The 21,625-nt window shown below is 57.5% G+C and overlaps 1 protein-coding gene across 1 annotated transcript in view; it reads left to right on the top strand.

Annotated features, from left to right (window-relative positions):
• LHX4 (LIM homeobox 4) overlaps positions 1-21,625 on the top strand; it is a 37,708-nt gene that overhangs the window by 2,656 nt on the left and 13,427 nt on the right. The window contains exon 2 of the mRNA XM_062193829.1: positions 13,438-13,609. Within this exon, the coding sequence (XP_062049813.1) occupies positions 13,438-13,609 (172 nt within the window). The remainder of the gene's footprint in view (positions 1-13,437; positions 13,610-21,625) is intronic.

Raw genomic sequence — 21,625 nt, 5'->3', positions numbered from 1 at the left:
CGTGGCCAGAGCGTCCTAGGGCCCTTTGGAAGGGTTCGGTTTTTTCAGGGGCCTGGTGGATGGGTTCAGAGACTTCATCCAACACTGGCGGGCTCCTGCGGCTTGGCCAAAGACTTAAGAGTAGCGGGCCTCTCACTACAGGCACAGTCCCGCTCGTCCTGGCCACCTCTGGCGAGGCACTGGGGACCCCGGGGTCCGAGTCCCCACGGTGTCCGATCCGATCCCAGACATCGGTGGGGGGCGGGGAGCGCCTCTCGTGCCGCCTCCGAAATGCTTGTCCGGGGACCCCGCAGTCCCCTGCTCGCCTCTGGGCCCTACAGGGCCCCCTAGTCCGCTACCTAGACCCCGAAGAGTGCGGGGACATCGGGGGATGGGCCGTGTATCCGTGTGCTGCCCCCGGGTTTGACCCGTCTGCTCCGCTGTGAAGGACCAGCGGGCACGGGCGGCCCCCGAGCGCCCCATGGAGAGTGGGCAGCCCCCGCAGCCCGAGCTGCGGTGGAAAAGGGGAGGCAGACCCGGCCGTCTCCCGCCCCCGTGCGAGCTCGGGCGGATTTTCTGTTTGGTAGGGTCTGCGACCGTCTATCCTGTCTCCTCCACCCGGGGCTCCAGATCTCCGCGCCCCCGGGGCCGTCTTTCGTGCAGGCCGTTCCCCAGGGGCGGCGCGGACTGTGTCTCCCCGTTCCTGCACGGCCTCGCTGTGCTAAGGGAGAAGTCCGGATACAAGCGTGTGCGTGTGCGCTTGTCCACGTGCGTGCGTTCGGAGAGAGTCTACCGGATTCCGATACAGAAATTCCGACGGCAGCCCGGGGCGCCGCACAGCTCGGCCTTGCGCAAGTCACAAAAAGCAGCGCCAGGCACGAGCCGGTTTCTACAGGGCAGGCTGGCTCTTCCCACCGGCCGTTTGCGCCTGGCAGGTTGGGGCTTGGATTCCCTGCCCGCTGAGACCCCGCCTCAGCCCGCCCTCCCCGCGCCCGGCCAGGGCTGTGCACTGCCCAGAGGGGAATTTGGAGAAACCGGGGGTGACTGCGGAAGCGCCTCGCTAGCGTGTGCGGGTGGCCGAGGGCGCCCGAGGGGGCCACAGGGCTCCACCTCCTCCCTTCCCTGGCCTCGGTGGACCAGGGAAGCCCGCGGCGCCGCGGTCCGGGCGCGCACGGGGTGCAGAAGTAATGATTAGGTCGCGCCCAGGACCGGGCAGCCGGAGCGGGTGAGGGGCCAGGGTCTGCACGGAGCCGTCCCCAGTGTCCCAGAGGTCGGAAAGTTGGGACAGAGAACGCGGAACCTAACCCGAGTCTGTCGTCTCGCTTGCCCGCGGTTCAAGCTCGCGGACGCCCAGAGTCAGGCGGGACAGAGGGAGTGGAATCCTTGGGTCTGGGAGCGCGACCTGCGTGACCTGGCTGCGGCCACGCTCCAGCCTGGGTGGCCCTGGGGAGCAGAGGCGGAATTCCTCAGCGAGCGTGGCTGCGCCCCTGCGGGCGGCGCGTGGGCGCGTGACCCGCGTTTTGGGGTGGGAGGCTCGCCCGTGGAGGGCCGCCCTCGCGGGACGCCTGGCTTGCGCGCTCTAGCCCGGCAGCCCAGGACCGAGGTCGCGGCCCGGAAGGCGGCAAGGGCAGGGCTGGCTCCGTGGCCGTCGCGCGCCTCGGTCCTCTCCCCGTCCACGCCGCGCTTTGCGCCCTCGGGCTTGGTTCCTGGAGCAGAGCAGTCCCAGACGCGGCCAGCCTGGCACGGGGTTGCGGCCCCGGGGAGAGGCGCGGCAGGCGAGAGCGCACCTGGAGGAGGCCGGGCCGAAACCTCGCTCCCTACCCAGACCCCGCTGCTCGACCGGCGTTTGGGCCGCCTCGATTCTGCCCCGACGCCGACGGCACTGGCTTTTCCGTGACTTTTGAACCCTTGGGAAGCGGCTCCTCCTCCCCGCGTCGGGGGAGGCCGCCGGAGATTCCGCCTTGCCCGCGCGCTCAGGGTCCGCCACCGGTCCTGCCTGCCGGCTCGGGGGGACCTGGACGCGCACTGGACAGATGGCAGGCTCGGGGGAGACGATGGCTCTATCTGGGCGGCCGGTAATGCAAATGAGATTCGACCATAGGAGGCGGGAGTCGGCCACCCCGAGCGCCGGGCTAGGCGAGACGGCGCGGGCCGGGAGTTGCGCGCACCGCGCAGCGGAGAGGCCGCGGCTGGCCTGGCACCCGGCGCGTGCTTCTCCCGGTGATGGCTGCTCTAGGTGAGACCCCCGCCCCCAACAGGGCCGACGTGTTTTTTAAAGGGCCTGAAGGGAACTAACGAAGGAGAAATGGAATACCTAAAAAAGCCAGGGAGCTCAGGCAGTTACACGGGGGTGGGCCTAGGCGAGGTGGACCTCCCCCTCGGACCTGCCGGAAACAAAGGGAGGGCGAGGCAAGAATGCAGCCTGAGCGCCCGGGGATTAGCGCCAGGCAGCCCTCGGGGCTCCTCGGAGGCCCCCCACACGACCAAATCCCGGGGTGGGCGCTCTAAACCCTGCGCTCCTGGAGGGGAGGTGGGGGCGGGGCGGCAGACGCGGACAAAGCGGCGCTTTCCAGGGAGCAGACAAAACCACGGGCCACTGGGGGGCCTCTGAAGAGCGACCCGCTGACCCCGCTGGCCAGGTGTAGACAGCCTCAAGTGCTAAATATTTGCATTGTCCTAACTGCCTATTTGCCTCGGAATTTAGTGGCCTTTCGCCGCGTCGGTCAATTAGCGATCGCTAAGCGCCCGCATTAGCGGAGCCACCCCGGGAGCAGGACACGCGCCCTTCCCGCGGTGCTGCCCAGGTCCCCTCTGGGCCGCCCGTCGGGGTGGATCGGAGGATTTCTCTCTCTCTCCAACATTAGCAATGTGCATGGGAGGGGAAGAAGGGACTTTGGCCGTTTGCTGCTTCAGGAACCAAGCGTGGGAGCGCACGCAGGCTCGGAACCCCATGAGCTGATGATGGGGGCCCACTGTGTGCGTGGCAGCTCCGGACCCACGCCTGCACGGCCTGCAGCCGGCGTGGGGACAAGGCTAGCCTTTTGGTAACAATCTTCCGGCTATTCCCTCTTCCTGCTAGACGTGAGTGACCAGGCTCTGCTACTTCCAGGAAAATTCTACCGTGTGTTTGGGGAGGCTTGACTGCTTCTCCCTTTTGCCTTCCTCCCCCACGCCTACCCTCTGGGGAATTCACAGCACCACCAGGGTTGACTGGAAGTGGGTGTCCAGCAGGCTGCAGAGTGGCCACCCTCTTTGTAGAAGCCCCGGGGCGGAAGCACAGGTGCTGCTGGGTTTAGGTCAGAGGCCACCACCACGGACCTGGGCTCTTCCCTGATGTTTGTGGTAGGAGGAAATCAGCTGAGAACAGATGCTCTTGGGAGGTTGTCACCTTTTGAGGTCGTCAGTTTTGTAGTGACCGTGATCAAAATGGAGCACCAGTCAACCATTTTGAGGCACTGGCTGCTGGCAGCAGGTGCACAGGTGGGTTTAACTGGCAAAATTGAAATGGATTCTCTCCTGGACAATGTGTTTTGGGTTAACCGTATTAGTGACTACGTAGAACGTGGGCTTGGGAGGTGAGTTTGGACTCCTGGGGTTATTGGTGGATTTCCCTCCTGCCATCTCCCCGCCTCCTTCCTTCTGTCAGCCTAGCTCTGGCTGCCGATGTTTTACTGTGGGACCTCACCCCCAAATGCCTTCAAAGGACAATTTGCTTTAATTATATCGTTAGAGGGTTAAGGGATTGATTCTGGGAGTAGCTTAATTGACACAAAACTTGCAGCCAAATTAATCGAAAGTTTCTTCCTATGAGGGCGAGGTTGCCAAACATATGGAACATTGCTACAGAATGAGACATCAGAAAAACACAGGATGGAGACGAAGCGCTGATTAAATGTGAAAATGGAGTGGAGATTGTGATGTGTCTGTGGCAGTTCTGTACATCAACATGGATTTGTTTAATGCAATTTTCTATTTCTTTTGCTTCTACGGAGAATATTCCCTATCCTAGTGGAGGGTACTAATTCTGTGACAGTGTATCATTTGGAAGATAATCCTGTTCCTGCAAATACATATTTTCATTTTCCATTTCATTCACTGCCACGCTGCTTCTATTAAAATGTTACCCACATGACAGCCTTAAACCCGATAGCATCGAAATTGTCTTCAGGATACTTTTGAATTTGCTCTTTTATTGAAGAGGTTACTGTTTTTGAGCTGTCTAAACAGAAAAAGAACAAAGGAGATTTTCAAAGAGACCCAAGCTACCGAGTAAAACAAATAGGACCGGTCGTGGGGGAGGCTCCCGCAGGGAAGTGGTGGGAGGGTCGATTTCAGGTGTGACATTTCCAATATGAGAAGGCCAGCCTGGCTTTTTCTTTCCCCCCAATTGATTGTTAGCCATTTGTCAAGACAAACTACACAAAAAGGGGAAAAAACCTAGAAATTAGGTAGCAAAACACTTGTAGATCGATGTATTTTTTTAGTATGCAAGTGTGAGTATAATTGTGATAGACATTACGATTTATCTTAAAAAGGATGACAATTTTTTGAAATTAGAATTTTCCCAATACAGTAGTCATTGGCCAAGCTACCCATGTTTAGTGCTCCTATTACTATCACAAAATACCAGAGTGCAAAGTGTGTCTTTTTCACTTAAGCTTTAAAGAATTAGTAGTGGAATTTCTGTGTTTCTACTGTGGTGTTCAGGAGGTTATTCTAACGAGGTCATGGAAAACCATTACAAGGGATTTTGGAAAATCATGTCTTGGTCTCTTCCAGATGCATTGGTTTAGAATAAGAAAAAAATGAGAACAATAGACTGTAAATTGCTCAATAAAAGTGATCTGTTTTGAATGACAAATAGAGAGCCAGGAAGGGACAAACCAACACGGTGTGCCTTGGATAACCGGATCCCGGGATCTCGGGTTTGCAGCCGCTGTGTGTGGACATGCGGCTGCAGAATCAGTCCTCGGTTTCTTTGCTCATGACGATCAGGTGACATAGAAGGGGGAGGGCTGTGCCCAGGAAATAGATTTTTATTGTCAGCAGAGACAGTGGCAACTTTGAATTGGAAAATTGCACTTTTATAGTATTTATCCAGGAATGAGTTTAATTGTAGGATACCTCTGTGATCGGTCATGGGCGTGGATTTGTCCGGACTCAGGTGTGAGTTGAGGCAGGTGTGCTGTAACTTGGCAGTCTTTTGTCCCTAATACGCTTTCTAATTAGTCATCCCCAAACTAAAGCTCCCCAGCCCCCCACTGAGAGCATTCCACCCGGCTTGCTTCTTTCTCGCCTGGGGAACCTGAAGCCCTGTAGCACACTGTCTGCCGTCTGCCCCTTAGGTGTGGGAAAGGAGTGGAAAATCCTAAGAGAAATGTTTTGCACGCTATGTCAACTGTATGCATGTTTTGTTAAAGCCCCATTTGACTTCTGTCAGTGAAGACAGTTAAATAAATAATCGTTTTTGGAAACAGAATCAGACAAACAGAGCTCCAAAAACTTCCTGGGGGAGAAGTCAGTGGCAAAAGGATTTGGGGTGAAAGTTCCAGATCCAGGTGGCTTTGGTGAGTGCTCGTGGAAGCTATAGCCTTCGGTCAGTGCCGGAATCTGTCCCCCCAGCAAGGAAAAATCTGAGCCTAGTTCAGCCCCCACCTGTGTCCCAGGAGGAACCCACCTCCTATTCCCTTCATCTTTTAAATGCAGGGGATAACTGCATCCCAGGGTGTGTGGGAGGAGTCTGGGAGCAGGCAGATTTGAAAGTGACTGAGCTGGGAGGGCTGGTGACCTGCAGGCACTCAGAACGCAGGGTCTGGGTGCCCCTGTTGCAGACAGAGCAGCAGGCTGGGGCCCTCCTGGTGTCCCAAGAGGAGTTTCCAGGCCCGATGGGAGTGCCGTGGGGTCTGCGAACTTGAACTTGAACCCTGGTGGCATCTCCAGTGGCCCCTGGCTCCTGGTCTTGAGCAGAGCAAGGACAACTGTCCTAAGGTGTTAGGCTGCCAGGTCCAATCAGGAAACAAAAAAGAGGATTTCTGTCCCTCCAAAAGGCAGTTACAAAGCAGTGCCTCCCAGGGTGGCATGTCAAGTTCAGACTGCACAAAATGCCGATCTGATCTCAGAGCGTGGTTAGGTGGACAGGATCCCTACCAGTACAAAGCAACTTTAGTGCTAAAAGCTGTAAAATAACGCATCCGCCTCCTGGTTCTGGTAGAAATATCTGAAATTGCAATTCATCTCCCCAGCAAGGTTCAGATTTCAGAAGTCATTGTCAAAAACGCTGGTTCTAGTTTCAAACTTCTTAGTAGCATTTCCCCCCACCCTGTTGATCTGCGTGACCAAAGAGGTAGGAAACACCATTTTTCAAAGAATTAAAATCGATCAAGCTAACACAAACCCTCTGGGAGAGGTTTCATGGTGGCCCCCTGGTTCCTTGAGAGCAGTTTCTTGGAAATGAAGCAACGTGAGTGGGGAATAAAAAACGCCTAACACTTGGCAGACCCCGCCAGAGGGGCGTGGCACTGTGGTCGGCCACAGACGGCGTGACACCTTTCCATCATGGCCACTTCCCAGCGTTCCACGGCTTCACCAGTGGAGAACTTGACACTTAAAAACGGAATCCACTTCCTGATGGACCGCTCGGGGAAAATATAGCCCAAGGAGCCCCCTGGCATGGCACTTAAGGTGCTCTGTGGCCTGCCCACCAGGTTGGGCTGTAGAAGCTTCCTTGATGAGAAGTAGACCATGGCTACCAGGCAAGGGGCTGCAGGCATTTCTCATCACAAGTAGCCACTTCTCCTTCTGACGTTTGCATGCCCCTAAGAAAAATGCCAGAAGCCTCCCGTGTTAATCTGAACCCAATCCACTCCCTTCCCTGGATCCGTTACAGCAATGGGGAAGTGAGCAGCTGACCATGGAGCGTGGACAGCAGTGTTAGGGAGGTTGGTGCTCCACACATGATGGCTGATGTGGTCATCACACAGCTGCCCAAGAGACTGGTGTTACTGTCCCCAGGGCTCAAAGTGAGTCATATGTCCAAGATCACATACAGGGTAGAGGGAGGACCTGCACCCAGGTCTGACGCTGATGTAGTTATGGTAAACCATGTGGCAGACCGAAAGAGCTGAAAATGTAAACTCTACAGGGAACTGGAAGCTTTCACACTCACCCACGATGTTGAATCCCCTCCCAAAGGTATTTGGAAACTCGTCCTACTCCCTCCCTGCTGTCTATCACTCATCCCCTGCCCAATCTCTTAGGCTGGACAGCTCCCTGGTTCAGCTGTGACTCCAGACAGCTTCAGGGGGACCGGCTGTTTCCAGAATGGCAGTGTGTGTTGTGTGTGTGTTTGTGTGTGTAGTATGTGGGTACACATCCTGCACGCATGTGTCTTGGAGTGGATGGGACTATGTAACGGTACATGTGGCCATGTGAGTGATGTGTCTGTGTCTCAGTATCTTTCTCTTTTATAAAGATTCATTTTATTGATTTGAAAGGCAGTGAGAGAGAGAGAAAGGGAGAGAGGAAGGAGGGAGATTTTCCATCTGCTTGTTCATTCCCCAAATGGCCACAAGAACCAGAGCTGGGCCAGGTAGAAGCCAGGAGTCTGGAACTCCATCCTCGTCTCCCACTTGGGTGACAGGGGCCCAGGCACTTGGGCCATCCTCTGCTATGCTCCCAGGTGCATTAGCAAGGAGCTGGATCAGATGTGGAGCAGCCGGGACTGGAACAGGCATTCCAATATAGGGTGCCTGTGTTCCAAGTGGCGGCATAACCTGCCGCTCCCAACACTGGCCCCAGGGCTTGCCTTTGTTTATTTGTGATTGTTTCTCTCCATGTGTCACACACATGTCCATGTTAGAACTGCTTGTGTGTATATGTAAGTGAAAAGGCACTTCCAGAAGTTCACAGAATGAAGGCAATTAAAAGATAAGTTTATTTTGGTACCAAAAAGTTGTGAAATCCAGATGGCTTTTTCATAAGACACATTTTCCAGGAGCTTTTTGAAGACTGTGTGTGTGTGGAGTCTGTGACTGGCAGGGCTGTCTGTGAGTATGTGCAGGTGTTACCCTGCTTGTGTCACACTGAGTGTGAGTGTGGGTGGAGTCTGTGACTGCAGGGCTATCTGTGAGTATGTGCAGGTGTTATGCCTATGTCAGTCTGTGAGTGTGAATGTATGAGTGTGTGTATGGAGTCTGTGACTGGCAGAGTTGTCTGTGAGTATGTGCAGGTGTTATCCTGCTTGTGTGTGTGTACATGTGTGTGTATAGAATCTGTGACTGGCAGGGATGTCTGTGAGTATATTATGTCATGTGTTATGCCTGTGTCAGAGTGTGTGAGTGTGTGTGAGTGTGTGTATAGAATCTGTGACTGACAGGGGTGTCTGTGAGTATATTATGTCATGTGTTATGCCTGCGTCAGAGTGTGTGAGTGTGTGTGAGTGTGAGTGTGTGTATAGAATCTGTGACTGACAGGGGTGTCTGTGAGTATATTATGTCATGTGTTATGCCTGCGTCAGAGTGTGTGAGTGTGTGTGAGTGTGAGTGTGTGTATAGAATCTGTGACTGACAGGGGTGTCTGTGAGTATATTATGTCATGTGTTATGCCTGCGTCAGAGTGTGTGAGTGTGTGTGAGTGTGAGTGTGTGTATAGAATCTGTGACTGACAGGGGTGTCTGTGAGTATGAGTATGTGCTTTGTCAGTGTCAGTCTGTGAGAGTGAGTGAGTGTGTGGAGTCTGTGACTGGCAGGGCTGTCTGTGAGTATGTGCAGGTGTTTGTGAGTGTGTGTGGTGAGTGTGAGTGTGTGGCAGGGCTGTCCCTGAGGGCTCAGGTCTGTGCCTTGCACCGTGGCACTCAGCAGAGGGGCCCTGCTGGGGGCCGGTGCTCTGTGCCGAGGCACATCGGACCCTCCCGTGGCTGTCCCGGGGCTCAGCTGGCTTCCCTGCCTGTATGTACCTCTGCAGAGCCCCACCCAGAATGCTCCTGTGCAGTGGGATAAAACCATGCGTCTCCACGGAACGACCCCGCTCCCGGGTCCTGCGTCTGTCCCTCACGTTCTGTGACTCCTGCTCCAGGCGGTGCTGCAGGATTTCCCGACGTGGAACGCTGTGTGACATGTCCCAAGCCTAGCAGGTGTTGTGAGATCCTCTTGCCTTTGAAAATTTTGGTTACAACTTTGTTTCTGATCAGAAACCTGCCTGGTTTGGGCTGTCTCCATTGTCAGTGATAATAGTCCTAACTTACTGTAGGCAAACACCTAGAGCTTAGGTTGTTCCTTGAACATTTTTCAGATGGGTTATGTTTCTCACTAATCTGCTACACGGCGGCTGTGCCCCCTGGAGTGTGGGGTCTGAGTTTGTCCGTCCGTCTGCACCTCCTCACAGGGACAGGCCTGACTTTGACAATGTCATCAACAAGCCAGCCCCTGGCACCTGGGGGCTTCCTGCTCCCAGCGCTCCCCTGGGCATTCGGTGTTCCTTGGCTGTGACACGCGCCCCTTCTGCCTGGAGGACCTGTATTTAAGCCTTAAGCACTTCCATCTGCCCAGCTGAGGGAGCACAAGAGGCCGGCGCCCTGTGTGTTTCCTTGTCTCGTATGAGGGTGCTTCTGGAGGCATGGGACACTGGAATTTAGATCAGTTTATTGTGGTGTCAAAAAAAATGGAAACCCATGCATTTTTTCATGATATAAATTTCTGTGACCTTTCGAAGACCGCAGGTGCACAGAGCAGCTCGTAGACTTCCTGCATCTCCACGTCCCTCTGTGAGATGGCAGGGCCAGGCCAGGTAGGGTGGTGGGTCAGGCCCCTGGGCGCTCAGGGGGGCTCGTCCACCTTAAGGAAAGCAGCAGCCTGGGTTGTCGGTTCAAGGCCCACCGTGGGACCCTGGGCGTGTGGCCCCACCTTCCCAGGCTCAGTTTCCAAATCTGTAAAATGGGCCTGGTAGGTGTCTTGCTCCTAGGGTGGTACACGTTCCTGAGGCAGCCTGTGGCTCCGGGTGCCTGCTCGCACCACCATTGCTGCTCTGTTGTGGCGCTTTTAGGCCATTTCCAAATCATCTTTGAAAGCCACCTTATCTACAGTGGATTGTAGTGGAAAGAATCACTGGTATGTAGCTTGGAACCATTAGTGTGTCCCTGACATTTTTACCAGGCCGGAGGCCTCCCCGGGTGAGGAGTCTGGTGTGGGCAGTGCGGCCGGAGGGGCAGGGGCGTGCCCCTGCTGCTGCCCGGCCCCCGCCTCCTGCACTCGCCGCCGGCCCCTGCATACATTAGCCCTAATGTATTCACCCTTGAATGCTCATCATATTAAGGCGCCGGTAGATACCTTGCTGCAAATAAATTTCATGCGCGAACATCGTCGGCCTGGGCCCTGCGTTTGTGGCAGGGAGGAGAAATACAGCCGTGTCTGGTGGGAGGCAGGCCTACCAACCACAGTTAGGCAGGAACCGGCCCTTCCCTCCCGGGAGCTGCGGAGAGCTGGGCTCACCCCCTGCCCGGGCACTCAGGCCTGCAGAGGCGGTGCCCGGTCGTCCTGGGGCTCGGCGGGCACCCAGCGCTGCGTGGTGACAGGTGCGTGGTGGGCATGCGTGCTACGCAATGCTGCCAGAGCCGACCTCCCGCACGCTGCGCCGCAGGCAGAGGACCCACAGCCTCCTCCTGTGCAGCCCCCCCCCCCCCCCAGCTCAAGGTGTCCCGGCTCGCCGCTGTCTGAGCTGCCCCTGGCTCTGGACACCCCGCCCCCCCAGGCCTCCTCCTCATTTGTCCTGCCCCGCTCAGAGGCCACTCCTCCCCCAGTCCCTAGGCCCCTGGGAATGCCCTGGTGGAGGCCAGCAGGTGCACCCCCAGGTTGTGGCACAGGTGCTGTGCGACCCAGTGCTCTCCTTCCCAGGGGTTACCGCCCTGTCCTGCCTCCTCGCCCCCTTTCACAGGTGCAGGGACCCAGGCAGAGAGGGTTTGAGGCACTGGGTCACCCTGTCCTGCCTCCTCGCCCCCTTTCACAGGTGCGGGGACCCAGGCAGAGAGGGGCTGAGGCACTGGGTCACCCTGTCCTGCCTCCTCGCCCCCTTTCACAGGTGCGGGGACCCAGGCAGAGAGGGGCTGAGGCACTGGGTCACGGTTAGCAGGCAGGCCGGCTGCAGAGCTGTGGTCTTCCGTAAGCTGCGTCCCGCCTGCTCCCTCTAGCCCCCGGGGAGTTCCCCTGGCCATCCTGGGCACTTTGCCGGGTACTTGTGGGTAGGACAGCTTCCTCCTCAAGGAAGAAACCCTTTGGAATAGAAAAAGCCCCACGCGGGCTGACCACGAGCAAGGCGGGGGGGGGGGTACTCAGTGTGACTGCCCACAGCCTGCAGGGTGCAGCCCGAGGAGGGTGTCAGAAGGCGACATTGATGCTGTACGTCAACATTTAAAATTCCATCTCAACCAGCAAACGTGACGGGCATTAAGAAACGTGCCTGCTTGGTCAGGGATTCGGTGTGCCGGAGAAACTAATGAGCTGGTTTTGTTTTTTTTTTTTTAAAAGATTTATTTATTTATTTGAAAGAGTTACATAGAGAGAGGAGAGGCAGAAAGAGAGAGAGGTCTTCCATCCAATGGTTCACTCCCCAGTTGGTTGCAGTGGCTGGAGCTGTGCCAGTCCGAAGCCAAGAGCTTCTTCTGGGTCTCCCATGTGGGTGCAGGGGCCCAAGGACTTGGGCCATCCTCCACTGCTTTCCCAGGCCATAGCAGAGAGCTGGATTGGAAGTGGAGCAGCCAGGCCTCGAACTGGCGCCCCTATGGGATGCCGGCGCTTCAGGCCAGGGCGTTAACCCACTGGGCCACAGTGCTGGCCCCTAATGAGCTGTTTTCAAGTGAGCTTCTCTGCAAGTCCTTGGCCAGCTGTCACTCTCTGCTCAACATCTGTGGGGTTTCCCTTAGGGCCCCTGGGGCCAGTGCTGTGGCCTAATGGGTGAAACTGCCACCTGCAACATAGGCATCCTGTGCAGGCACTGGTTCGAGTCCTGGCTGCTCCACTTCCTGCTAATGGGCCTGGGAAGGCAGCAGAAGATGACCCAAGAGCTTGGACCCCTGCACCCATGTGGGAGACCTGGAAGAAGCTCCTGGATCCTGGCTTCAGTTTGCCCCCGCCCTGGCGTTTTTGCCCATCTAGGGAGTGAACTAATGGATGGAAGACCTCTCCCTCTCTCTCTAATGCTTTCAAGTAAATAATACATCTTAGAAAAGCAGGCAGAGACCGCTCCCACCCCTGGAAGAACCGCCTTAGCATGGGGAGGGCCGTGTGGAGACTGTTAGCAAGAGCGCTGTGTCTCAGGGATGGGAGGCCCGGGGTTGCCCGCCTTGCCAGTGCCACACACTGTCTGTTCTTGTTCTCGTCCTTAATGCTTGCTCGCCTGTTACCTTCCTGCTGGGTGGGGGATGAGGGAGGAAATGGCTAGAGATGCTGGCCCTATTGGTTCATCCAATCGTGGATGCCTGACCGTTTCGTAGATTTTTGGAACAGGCAGTGGCTATCAGATCCCCAGGGGACTCCTTGGTAAAGATGGGTGGCTGACGCAGAGCGTGAACAGAAGTCGCTCGGGACAGGAATAGGGTGGGGCAGTGGTCAGAGTTCAGATGTGGACACAAACTCCACTTTCCCTATTGAAGCAGAATGTGTGGCTTCCCACCCTGGGGCTGGCTGGGGGGAGCTTCCAGGATCCCAGGAGCCCAGCCCCCAGGATCCTGTGGCCTTGGCCTCGGCCCCCAGGGGAGCCACCAGGGTCTCTGTGTTGAATTCAGTTCCCTCCGCCGTGCACCTCATGGGCCGGCTCCAGAAGCTGCAAGGGAGTCTGGAAAAGCCGTCTCCACTCTCCTGTCACGGCGCAGGGAGGCAGGTTCCGAGGGCTGTGGATTCAGCAGATCCGGGATGGCTGAGCAGCCCATTGGCCAATCCGGGACGGCTGGTACAGCCCATTAACCAATCCAGGATGGCTGAGCAGCCCATTAGCCAATCAGGGTTGTCTCCCGGAGCTTCTCCTAGCCACCTCTGTCACCGCTCCCCGCCCCCGTGTCACTGGCTCTCCCAGGCAGGCTTCGCTCGGAACTGGGGTTTTAGCCACCGCCAGTGACAATGTCACGCAAACAGCAGCGAATGCTGTTGGGCCTCTTGGCCGGGGAATCGTGGCTGGCATAGGTAGGGTTAGCTGGTGCTGGTCGTGTGGTGTCCTTAGAAACAGGTGGCCCCCCTGGACCAAAGCCACCACTAGCCACAAAACACAGCCTGGCCAGCAACGCAAGCGTTGAATTTCAGTCCCTACCTGCCTTCTTGGCCCGGCTCCTTTGTGCAGTGCACGACTTGCACAGCTGTGTGCCGCGACCTTGGAGTCTGGGTCACCGTGGTTGCCCCCACAGGCAGTGGGGAGGCGTCGGCACAGAGCCCGGGCTGGCGGAAGGCTCACGCTGCCTCTCTCTGCTCTCCCCCACAGAGATCCCCCAGTGCGCCGGCTGCAACCAGCACATCTTGGACAAGTTCATCCTAAAGGTCCTGGACAGGCACTGGCACAGCTCGTGCCTCAAGTGCGCAGACTGTCAGATGCAGCTGGCCGACAGGTGCTTCTCCAGGGCGGGCAGCTTCTACTGCAAGGAGGACTTCTTCAAGTGAGTCGCCACCCTCGCTCTCCTTGGTTCCTTCCACCCAGTGCGGTGGGGTGGGGAGGCAGCGGGTCCCGGGGATGCGGGGAGCCCCCTGCCGGGCACTGCTTCTGATCGCTGGCCCTGTCTTGGCCTCATCTCAGCTCTGCAGGAGATGAGGGTGGGGACCGGGGGAGGGCGCGGGTCAGCCTTCTCCAGGGCGGCTCACAAGAGCTGTCTTTGTCCCTTCCAAAAGCACTCCCCCCCACCCCCACCCATGCACTGGCCCCGGAGCAGTTGCCCCCTCTCTCTCTCGATGCACTGGCCCCGGAGCACTTGGTCATGCCATCCTGGGGACTTTGAGAACAGGTGCTTTTGTAAAAGCATATTAATTGATTTATTCGAAAGGCAGACATACCTACCCTTCCACTGGTTCACTCCCCAAGTACCTGCAACAGCCAAAGCTGGGAGCTAGGCACCCAGGCCGGGTCTCCCATGTGGGTGGCAGGGACAGAACTGCTTGGGCCACCAGTGGCTGCCTCCAAGGGTCTGTACAAGCAGGAAGCTGGAAGGGGGAGCTGAGCAGGGCCTCCCAAGCAGCCTTGTAACTTGCACCAAATGCTCGGGGATTGTAGGTCTGTGCCTCAGCTTGGGGGCGGTCAGTGTCATCCCTTTGAATGACAACACGATGAAGGTGTGATGGGTGAGACTCTGCCGGGGGCGGGCGTGTGGTTCAGCAGGTTAAGCCGCTCCCCAGGACCCTGGCGTTCACTTCTGGTCCAGCTCCCTGATACTGCACCTGGGAAGGCGGCAGAAGGTGGCCCAACTGTGTGGGTCCCTGCACCCACTTGGGAGGCCCAGATGGAGTTCTAGGCTCCTGGCTTCGGCCTGGCCCAGCCTCAGCCATTGTGGCCATTTGGGGAGTGAACCAGCAGATGGAAGATCTCTCCCCATCCCTCCTTCCCCCTCCTCCTCTCTCTCTGCCTTTCGAATAAATGAAAGTTTTTTTTTTTTTTTTTAAAGACCCTGCCTGGGTTTGGACCAACTTATTGGCTGTGTACTCTTGGGAAAGTTACTTACCTTCTCTGTGACTCAGTTTATTTATCTGTAAAATGGGGCTGCTACAGTATTTCCTGTCTCACTGGGTTGTGACTGCTTTAAACAGGGGCACAGTCTGCGTGAGGGTCTAAGGCGAGTGCCTGGCGCTCAGTGTGGGATCCCAGGACTGTCCTGGGTTTTACTGCTGGGGTCGGGTCCACCAGAAAAACACGTTTGGAGCTGTGGGTCAGGGTGCAGGCACCGCCCGGAATCCGGCTTGCACGGCAGTTGTTCCGAGACCTCTCTGCTAGGAGCCACCCCTGGGTCCTCAGGCCGTGACACTGGGCCCGAGCTTGGCCGCCCCAGACACCCTGCAAGGCCTGGGGACGGTCAGCCCCCGGAGCCAGGGAGGACGGGGGAGGGCTCGGGTCTCAGCGCAGACCCCAGAGCCTTAGCTGATGTTTCTTTCTGAAGGTTCTGCAGCCCCCTCACTGCTGGATGTGCGCCCGGGGGTGCACGCGGAGGGTGGCCCCTCCCTTTGCTTTTCTCCACCTATGCCCCTCGGCTTGTTTCTTTCCCTCTGGTTTTATGCCGGCTGCCCCTCCCACCCACGTCCCTTCTCAGTGGGCACCAAGAGTCGGCCTCTGGCTTCCTCCCTCTGGGGTGCCATGGCCAAGCACCATGGAGCTTGAGGGGAGCCTGGCTGGGGTGATTTTCATTATGTGTGTGTGTGTGTGCACCTGTAACCTTGGACCTGCGTGAATGGCGGGCCTGGGGAAGCATGCAGGAGGGCCTGGCCCTGCAGGTTGGGCGAGCTGTCCCGGCTTCTGGGATGAGGGCACCAGCCTCAGTTTGTCCTTGTCCCCTTGGACAGCTATAACCCTGAGCTCCAGGGCCAAGGCAGGAGGCCCCATCATCTTCTTACCCTTGTGAGGACAGGGCAGGTCTGAGCCCAGGGCCCACTGCGATGCTGGCTGGTCCAGCTGGCAGGTCAGGGCAGCCTGTGGGGACCAGGCAAAGCCTCCCTTAAACCGCAGCATTGCCTCAGGGCCTGTCTGGTGTGTGGGCCCTGATGGGCTGGCTGTGGGTTTGGAGAAGGGAAAGGAGGTGGCACAGAAGGCGATAGCAGCCCTGGGGTCTCCCTGGGCCCAGGAGGGGTCCAGAGCATGGGCATGGGAAGGGAGCGAGTACCACAGACTCACGAGTGGCTATTACAGCTCCTCACCCAGGCTGGGGCTCACCCCACCATGCCCTTCATGTGGGTCCTTTGTGCGGCTTGCTCTGTGGTACCCTCCTGATGGCCCCTCCACCCCCATCACCTCTCAGCAACCCACCAGCCTTCCCGACACATCCTACCTCACAGCTCGCTGCTTCATAGGCTCCCTTCTGCCTGCAGAATGTTCTAGAAACACGAATGCCACCAGAGCACGTCCGGTCCCAGGCTGCCACCTTCCTTGGGCACTCAACTCCCAGTGGCTAGATGCTCCCTGTGCCCAGGCCTGCTCGGCACGTCCCCACCTCTGCGGCCTGGCCCTGGCTGCTTCACCCTCCAGGGACAGTGGCCACTCCCTCCAGGGCTGTGCATCTCACCATGGCTGCCCAGAGTCCGGCTCGCGGTGCTGGGAGTCCCCATGGAGGCATGGTCCCCGCTCGCTTCTCTCTCGGGGTCATCGGCACACTCTGCTCTGTTTTGCTCATGTCTCCTGCACCTGTTTCAGCTCCTTGCTGGCCTGAGGAAAAGGCCTGTGTGTTATTCATGGTTCCGTCCCCTGCGTAAGCACCTGGCCCTGAGCCCTGTGTGCGGGCTGTTGCTGAGTTTGGTGGAACAAGGAGTAAATTACAGAACGAATCTACGAGCGCGTGGGCGGCAGCGTCTGTGTCTTGCTGCCATGCTAGGCCCAGGCCATTCCCCAGGGCTGCCCTGCTTCATAGAGTGGCCTTTCTCAGGGCCCCGCCCTTCCTAGAGGGGGGAGCTGGCCACAGGCTTGGTGCTGAATCCAGGCCGCCAGCCCCTGGCCGGGGCACTGTGTGGGGGAGTGTAAAGCCAAGTGATCGTCCCCGCTGCCCACAGGGGTCAGTCGGCGATGGACAGTGAGTGCCTCTCAAGTCCCCAGTGGGGTCACTGACTTATGGGGACACCCAGCTTCCGAGGCCGTGGCTGTTGGTTCAGGAAGGCACAGCTGCAGGCCCCGACCCAAGTGAGGACAGGGAGGGCTGGCTGTCCAGAGTTGGGGTGGCTGTCCAGGGTTGGAGTGGCCTTGCCTCCCCCATCCCAGGGGTCTTAGGACCCATTGCCCACTCGGAGCTCAGGGGCAGCTGCTTCCCAGTACTGATCATTAAATGTCTCCGGGTACCTGCCTTCAGATGGGACATTGAGAGCCCCCCAGTGGGGGTGCTGTGAGCAGAGGGGGCAGGAGGGGGCGGGAGGAGGCGGCACCATCCCTGGAACCCGTGGTTCTCCCTGGTCTCACGCTCAGCTGTGGAAGCCACCCTCTGGCAGCCAAGGGAGCGGGCCAGCAGGGGCCATATACCAGGGAGTTGCCAAAGGGTTGTGGAAAAACTGAATTGAGAGGAAAGTTCATTTTGGTGCAAAATTTTTTTGAGAATTGTGTATAATCTTTATATAATATGCATTTCCATGAACTTTCTGAAGACTTCTCATGGATTTAAATTTTCAAAAAAGATTTTTTTAATTTGAAAGGCAGAGTTAGAGAGAGAGAGAAAGAGAAAGAGAGAGGGGAATCTTCCATCTAGTGGTTCACTTCCCAAATGGCCAGAACTGCTGCGTCTGGGCCAGGAGCCAGGAGCTTCTTCCGGGTCTCCCATGTGGGTACAGGGTCCCAAGCACTTGGGCCATCTCTCACTGCTTTCCCAGGTACATTAGCAGGGAGCTGCATAGGAAGTGGAGCAGCTGGACTTGAACTGGTGCCCGTATGGGATGTCAGTGTCACAGGCAGTGGTTTTAACCCATTATGCCACCAGGCCAGCCCAGCCCCTCAGTTTTTTTTAAAAAAATATTTATTTATTTGAAAGTCAGAGTTACAGAGAAAGAGAGAGCGAGAGACAAAGCTGGGTAGATCTTCCATCTGCTGATTCATTCCCCAAATAGCCCCAGTGGCCAGGCCGAAGCCAGGTGCTTCATCCGGGTCTGTCACGTGAGTACAGGGGCCCAAACACTGCTGCTTTCCCCAAGTCCTTAGCAGGGAGCTGGGTCAAAAGTGGAGCAGCTGGGACTTGAACCTGCGTCCATATAGGACGTCAGCATCACAGGCTGTGGCTTAACCTGCTCTGCCACAGTGCTGACCCCTCAATATTTTTTTTCCACCAAAATAAACTTTCCTTTCAATTCTGCTTTTCATGAACTCTTTTTCTTTTAAAAATATTTTATTTATTTATTTGAGAGGTAGAATTGCAGAGAGAGAGAGAGAGAGGGAGGAAATCTTCTATCTGCTGGTTCATTCCCCAGGTGGCCACAGTGGTCTCAGAGCTGCACCGATCCGAAGCCAGGAGCCAGGAGCCTCTTCCAGGTCTCCCACGTGGGTGCAGGGGCCCTACCACTTGTGCCATCTTCTACTGTTGCATCATCTTCTACTGCTTTCCCAGACCACAGCAGAGAGCTGGATCGGACGAGGAGCAGCTGGGACGTGAACCAGTGCCCATATGGGATGCCGGTGCTGCAGGCGGAGGCTTAGCCTACCGTGCCATAGCGCCGGCCCCTCCATGAACTCTTTGAAGGAGCCTCCTACCTGCATTGAAAGTTAAAAATGCTCTCAGTTGCAGGGTTGGAGTAACCTGGGTCAGGGCCAGGGAGGACCCCTTCCCCATGCTCCTTGCACGAAAAGGGATGCCCACTCTGTAGCCCTGTTCAGAGGCAGGGGCGGATCAGTTGTGTGGCTCTAAGCTCTTAGCTCTGTATTTTAACCTCTGCTCACAACGAGGGTCAGGCCAACTGCTTTGCACAGCTTGGGGGGCCGTCCCCTGTTGCACGGCGTGTGACTCTTGCAATGTGAAGGGTGCCGCTTGGAAGGGGTGCAGGGAGGCCTAGGGAAAGGAGGAGACGGGGCCTCTCGGAGTTGCCGGGTGGGGAGTGTGGTGATCCTGGTGACTGGCAGCAGGGGGCGGTGTTGGCGTGAGAGAAAGAAGTATTGTTGGGAGGTTGTACGCTGTGGTTGTTGCACGTCCTTTGGGGGCTGCTGGCCTCTGTCGTGCTCAGCACCGTTGACTGCTTTTTGCTGCTGTTCGTTGGTTTTGTTTCGTGGGTGCTTGGCTGGCCTTTCTTTGGAGAAATAAAATTCCCAGGCCCACAGGAGAGGCGTGCGTTGACACCTGCAGGCCAGTGGGCTATGTGTTCTACACCCGCCCTGGGAGGCGCTGAGGCCTCAAGAGAGCCCGCTTCCCATGCAAGGGACGGTCCAACGCCTGACAGAGCTTCAGGTTGCAAGCTAAGGGCCAGCAGCTCCTTGGGATGCATTTGCTGGGCAGGTCCTTTCCATCCGTGTGTGTCCAGCGGGTCCCAGGTCCTGTATCTTGTTGAAAAGGGGGCAGGGTCTGGGTGAGTAGGGTCTGGGAGTGGCCTCCTGGGCCCCTCCTCACCACCACTGAGTTCCTGGGAGGAGTCCTGGCAGCAGCCTTAAAGGCACGGCATGGACAGGACAGGCTCGCTGCTCCCAGAGCTGAGTTTGAGTGCTGGCCGCATCTGTGGCCCGCTGGGTGCCCTCAGGCCAGTTCCTCAACATCTCTGAGCATCCGTGTCCTCGGGAAACGTGGGACTTGCAATTGCACCTGCTGGAGAAGAGGCCTGCCACAGAGGAGCACTTGGCCACAGGAACCACTTGGTGAGCGGGGTGCTTGGTGGAGGCAGACGTCTGTCCTGTGTTTCATGAGTGGTTTATCAGGAGGCAGGCAACGAGGCCTTTCCGAACCCCAGTCACTGGTGGGTCCTTGCAGAAAAAGGAAACAAAGGAAGAGCAGGTTTATTTCTGATGCCCGCTCCATGGCCCTGCTCAGAGGCAGGGGCAGATCAGTTGCGTGGTTCTTAGTTCTTGGCTCTGTATTTTAACCTCTGCCCACAATCAAGGAGCAGGGCCGCGGCTTGGCACAGTTTGGGGCCAGTCCCCCATCGCAGGCTGTGTGACTTCTGCAGTGTGCAGGGTGCCCCCTGGAGGGGGGTGCTGGGAGGCGCAGGGAAACGGGAAAACTCCGGCTCCGTCTCGGAGCTGGGAAGAAGATGATGTGTCCAGTGTGTGCCCAGGGGTTTTGAAAATCTGCATCTTGGGTTTCTGGCCAGATGACCCGCAGCCCCAGAGGGCCAGGCTGGGCGACTTCTCCTGGCCTCCTCCGGTTGCCCAGAGCTGCTCAGTTGGGAGCGGGGAGGCCAGCAGAGGGGGCAGGACAGCAGGTGGCTGCATGGCACGTTAGACACACCGGGTTGATGTGCACAACAATTCGAGGAACAAGCCAGCCATTGACTCTGACATGAAAACAGACAAAGCCAGAGCATCGGAGGCCGGTGTCTGTACAAGTTCTTAGGGTGAAGAGCGCCCCAGGCTTGTGGGGGCTTCCACAGGTCTGCGCTTACGCCTGCCAGTCGGGGTTCTTGGGGCAGAGTCTCGGGCACTCAGAGGTTGCTGCCAGCCAGGGGCTGCCTGTGTGAGATGCTAGGTGTCGCCGTGCCCCCGAGACCCTGGTGGGGTTGGGGGGGAGGCGCCATGTGGCTGGGGAGCTGGGTGGGTCCCTCTCCCCGCCAGCCAGTCTCTAGGCGGCGAGGCTGGCAACCAAGGGCAGGTGGGCAGTGTCCAGGGTAGGGAAGGCAGGCCCGGCCTGCAGAGTGGGCTTCCTCCAGGGGGTGGGCGTTGTGACCCCGGGGCATTAGACCCCGATGGGCCTTGCTCCATCCTCCATGCACCGGGCGTAAAATCATTGGTGTCTCCGTGGTCCTCTGAGGAATGAGCAGCAGGAAGCCAGCGCTTAGCCGCCGTCACCACCGGCCGCTGTTTGGGTTGGGTTGTGGTGATCTGCACACACGCGTGCACATGGACAGGCACACGCACACACATGCACACAGCACGCTCACACACGCACTGCTCTCGCCAGATGTGCTTCAGGAAGCCACGGAGGGCGGGCCTCTCTGATGTGTGACTTCCCATAATTTCCCAGTGCTTTATAGTCCAATTCCCTCGCCAAGCAAAGTCAACCTTTTAAGGTAGCAATCAGAGGGTGTAGACGGTGGGCGTGTTGGGGACATCTGTAAGAGACCCCGCGGCAGGCGGTGGGCCCACACTCATTTGTGCCGGCTGGAATCAGGGCAGTCACTCAGCCGGACACTGAAGAGGCTGTGTGACCTCTGCCCACCCTCTCGGAGCTGGCCCTGGGCGGAGCCCCTGGCCTCCGTGGAGTCCTCATCTCAAGGATTTTCCTGGCTTGGCAGAATCTGTTGGGAGCCTGACAGTTGCAATCAGGCAGAGAATCTGGGCTGTGGGACTGCGGTTACGTAAGGTTGGGGTCCGGTCCTGAGCTGGGAGAGGTGGGCGGCGTTTTCAGCCCGCCCTGGCCACTCAGGCGCCCCGTCCTGGGGATGCCGTCCATGCCGTTGCCGCACCTCTGCACCCCTGGAAGCTCTCACTGCTGTCTTCCTTTCCCTCCCCAGCCAGCATCTCCTTCCCACCAAGCCCATCTCTGCTTGCCGTCCCCTTGGCTGCCGGAGATGTCTGGGCTCAGTGCCCAGGGCCCGTGTTCTAGCTCAGCTTCGTCTCCCACTGGTTAAGGTCAGAGGGAAGACTAAGCCGATCGGCACGGGTGGTATAAATGAGAGACTGCCCATGCAATTGCCCGGTGCATGTTATGTGCACAATGCCTGTTTTGGAAACATGAGGCACAAGACAGGACTCTGCAGAGGCGGCCAGCCCTGCTGGTCCCATTGTCTCTGGGAAGCAGGGGAGACTGGTGGCCAAAGGGGAGGGAGAGTTGGGCCCTGTCCAGTTTTCTGCCACTCAGCTCGCTGTGTGA

Source organism: Lepus europaeus, chromosome 5, assembly GCF_033115175.1.
Source record: "Lepus europaeus isolate LE1 chromosome 5, mLepTim1.pri, whole genome shotgun sequence".
NCBI classification, from domain to species: Eukaryota; Metazoa; Chordata; class Mammalia; order Lagomorpha; family Leporidae; genus Lepus; species Lepus europaeus.
The sequence above is the reverse complement of the archived record's forward strand: the minus strand, read 5'-3'. Positions and strand labels throughout refer to the sequence as shown.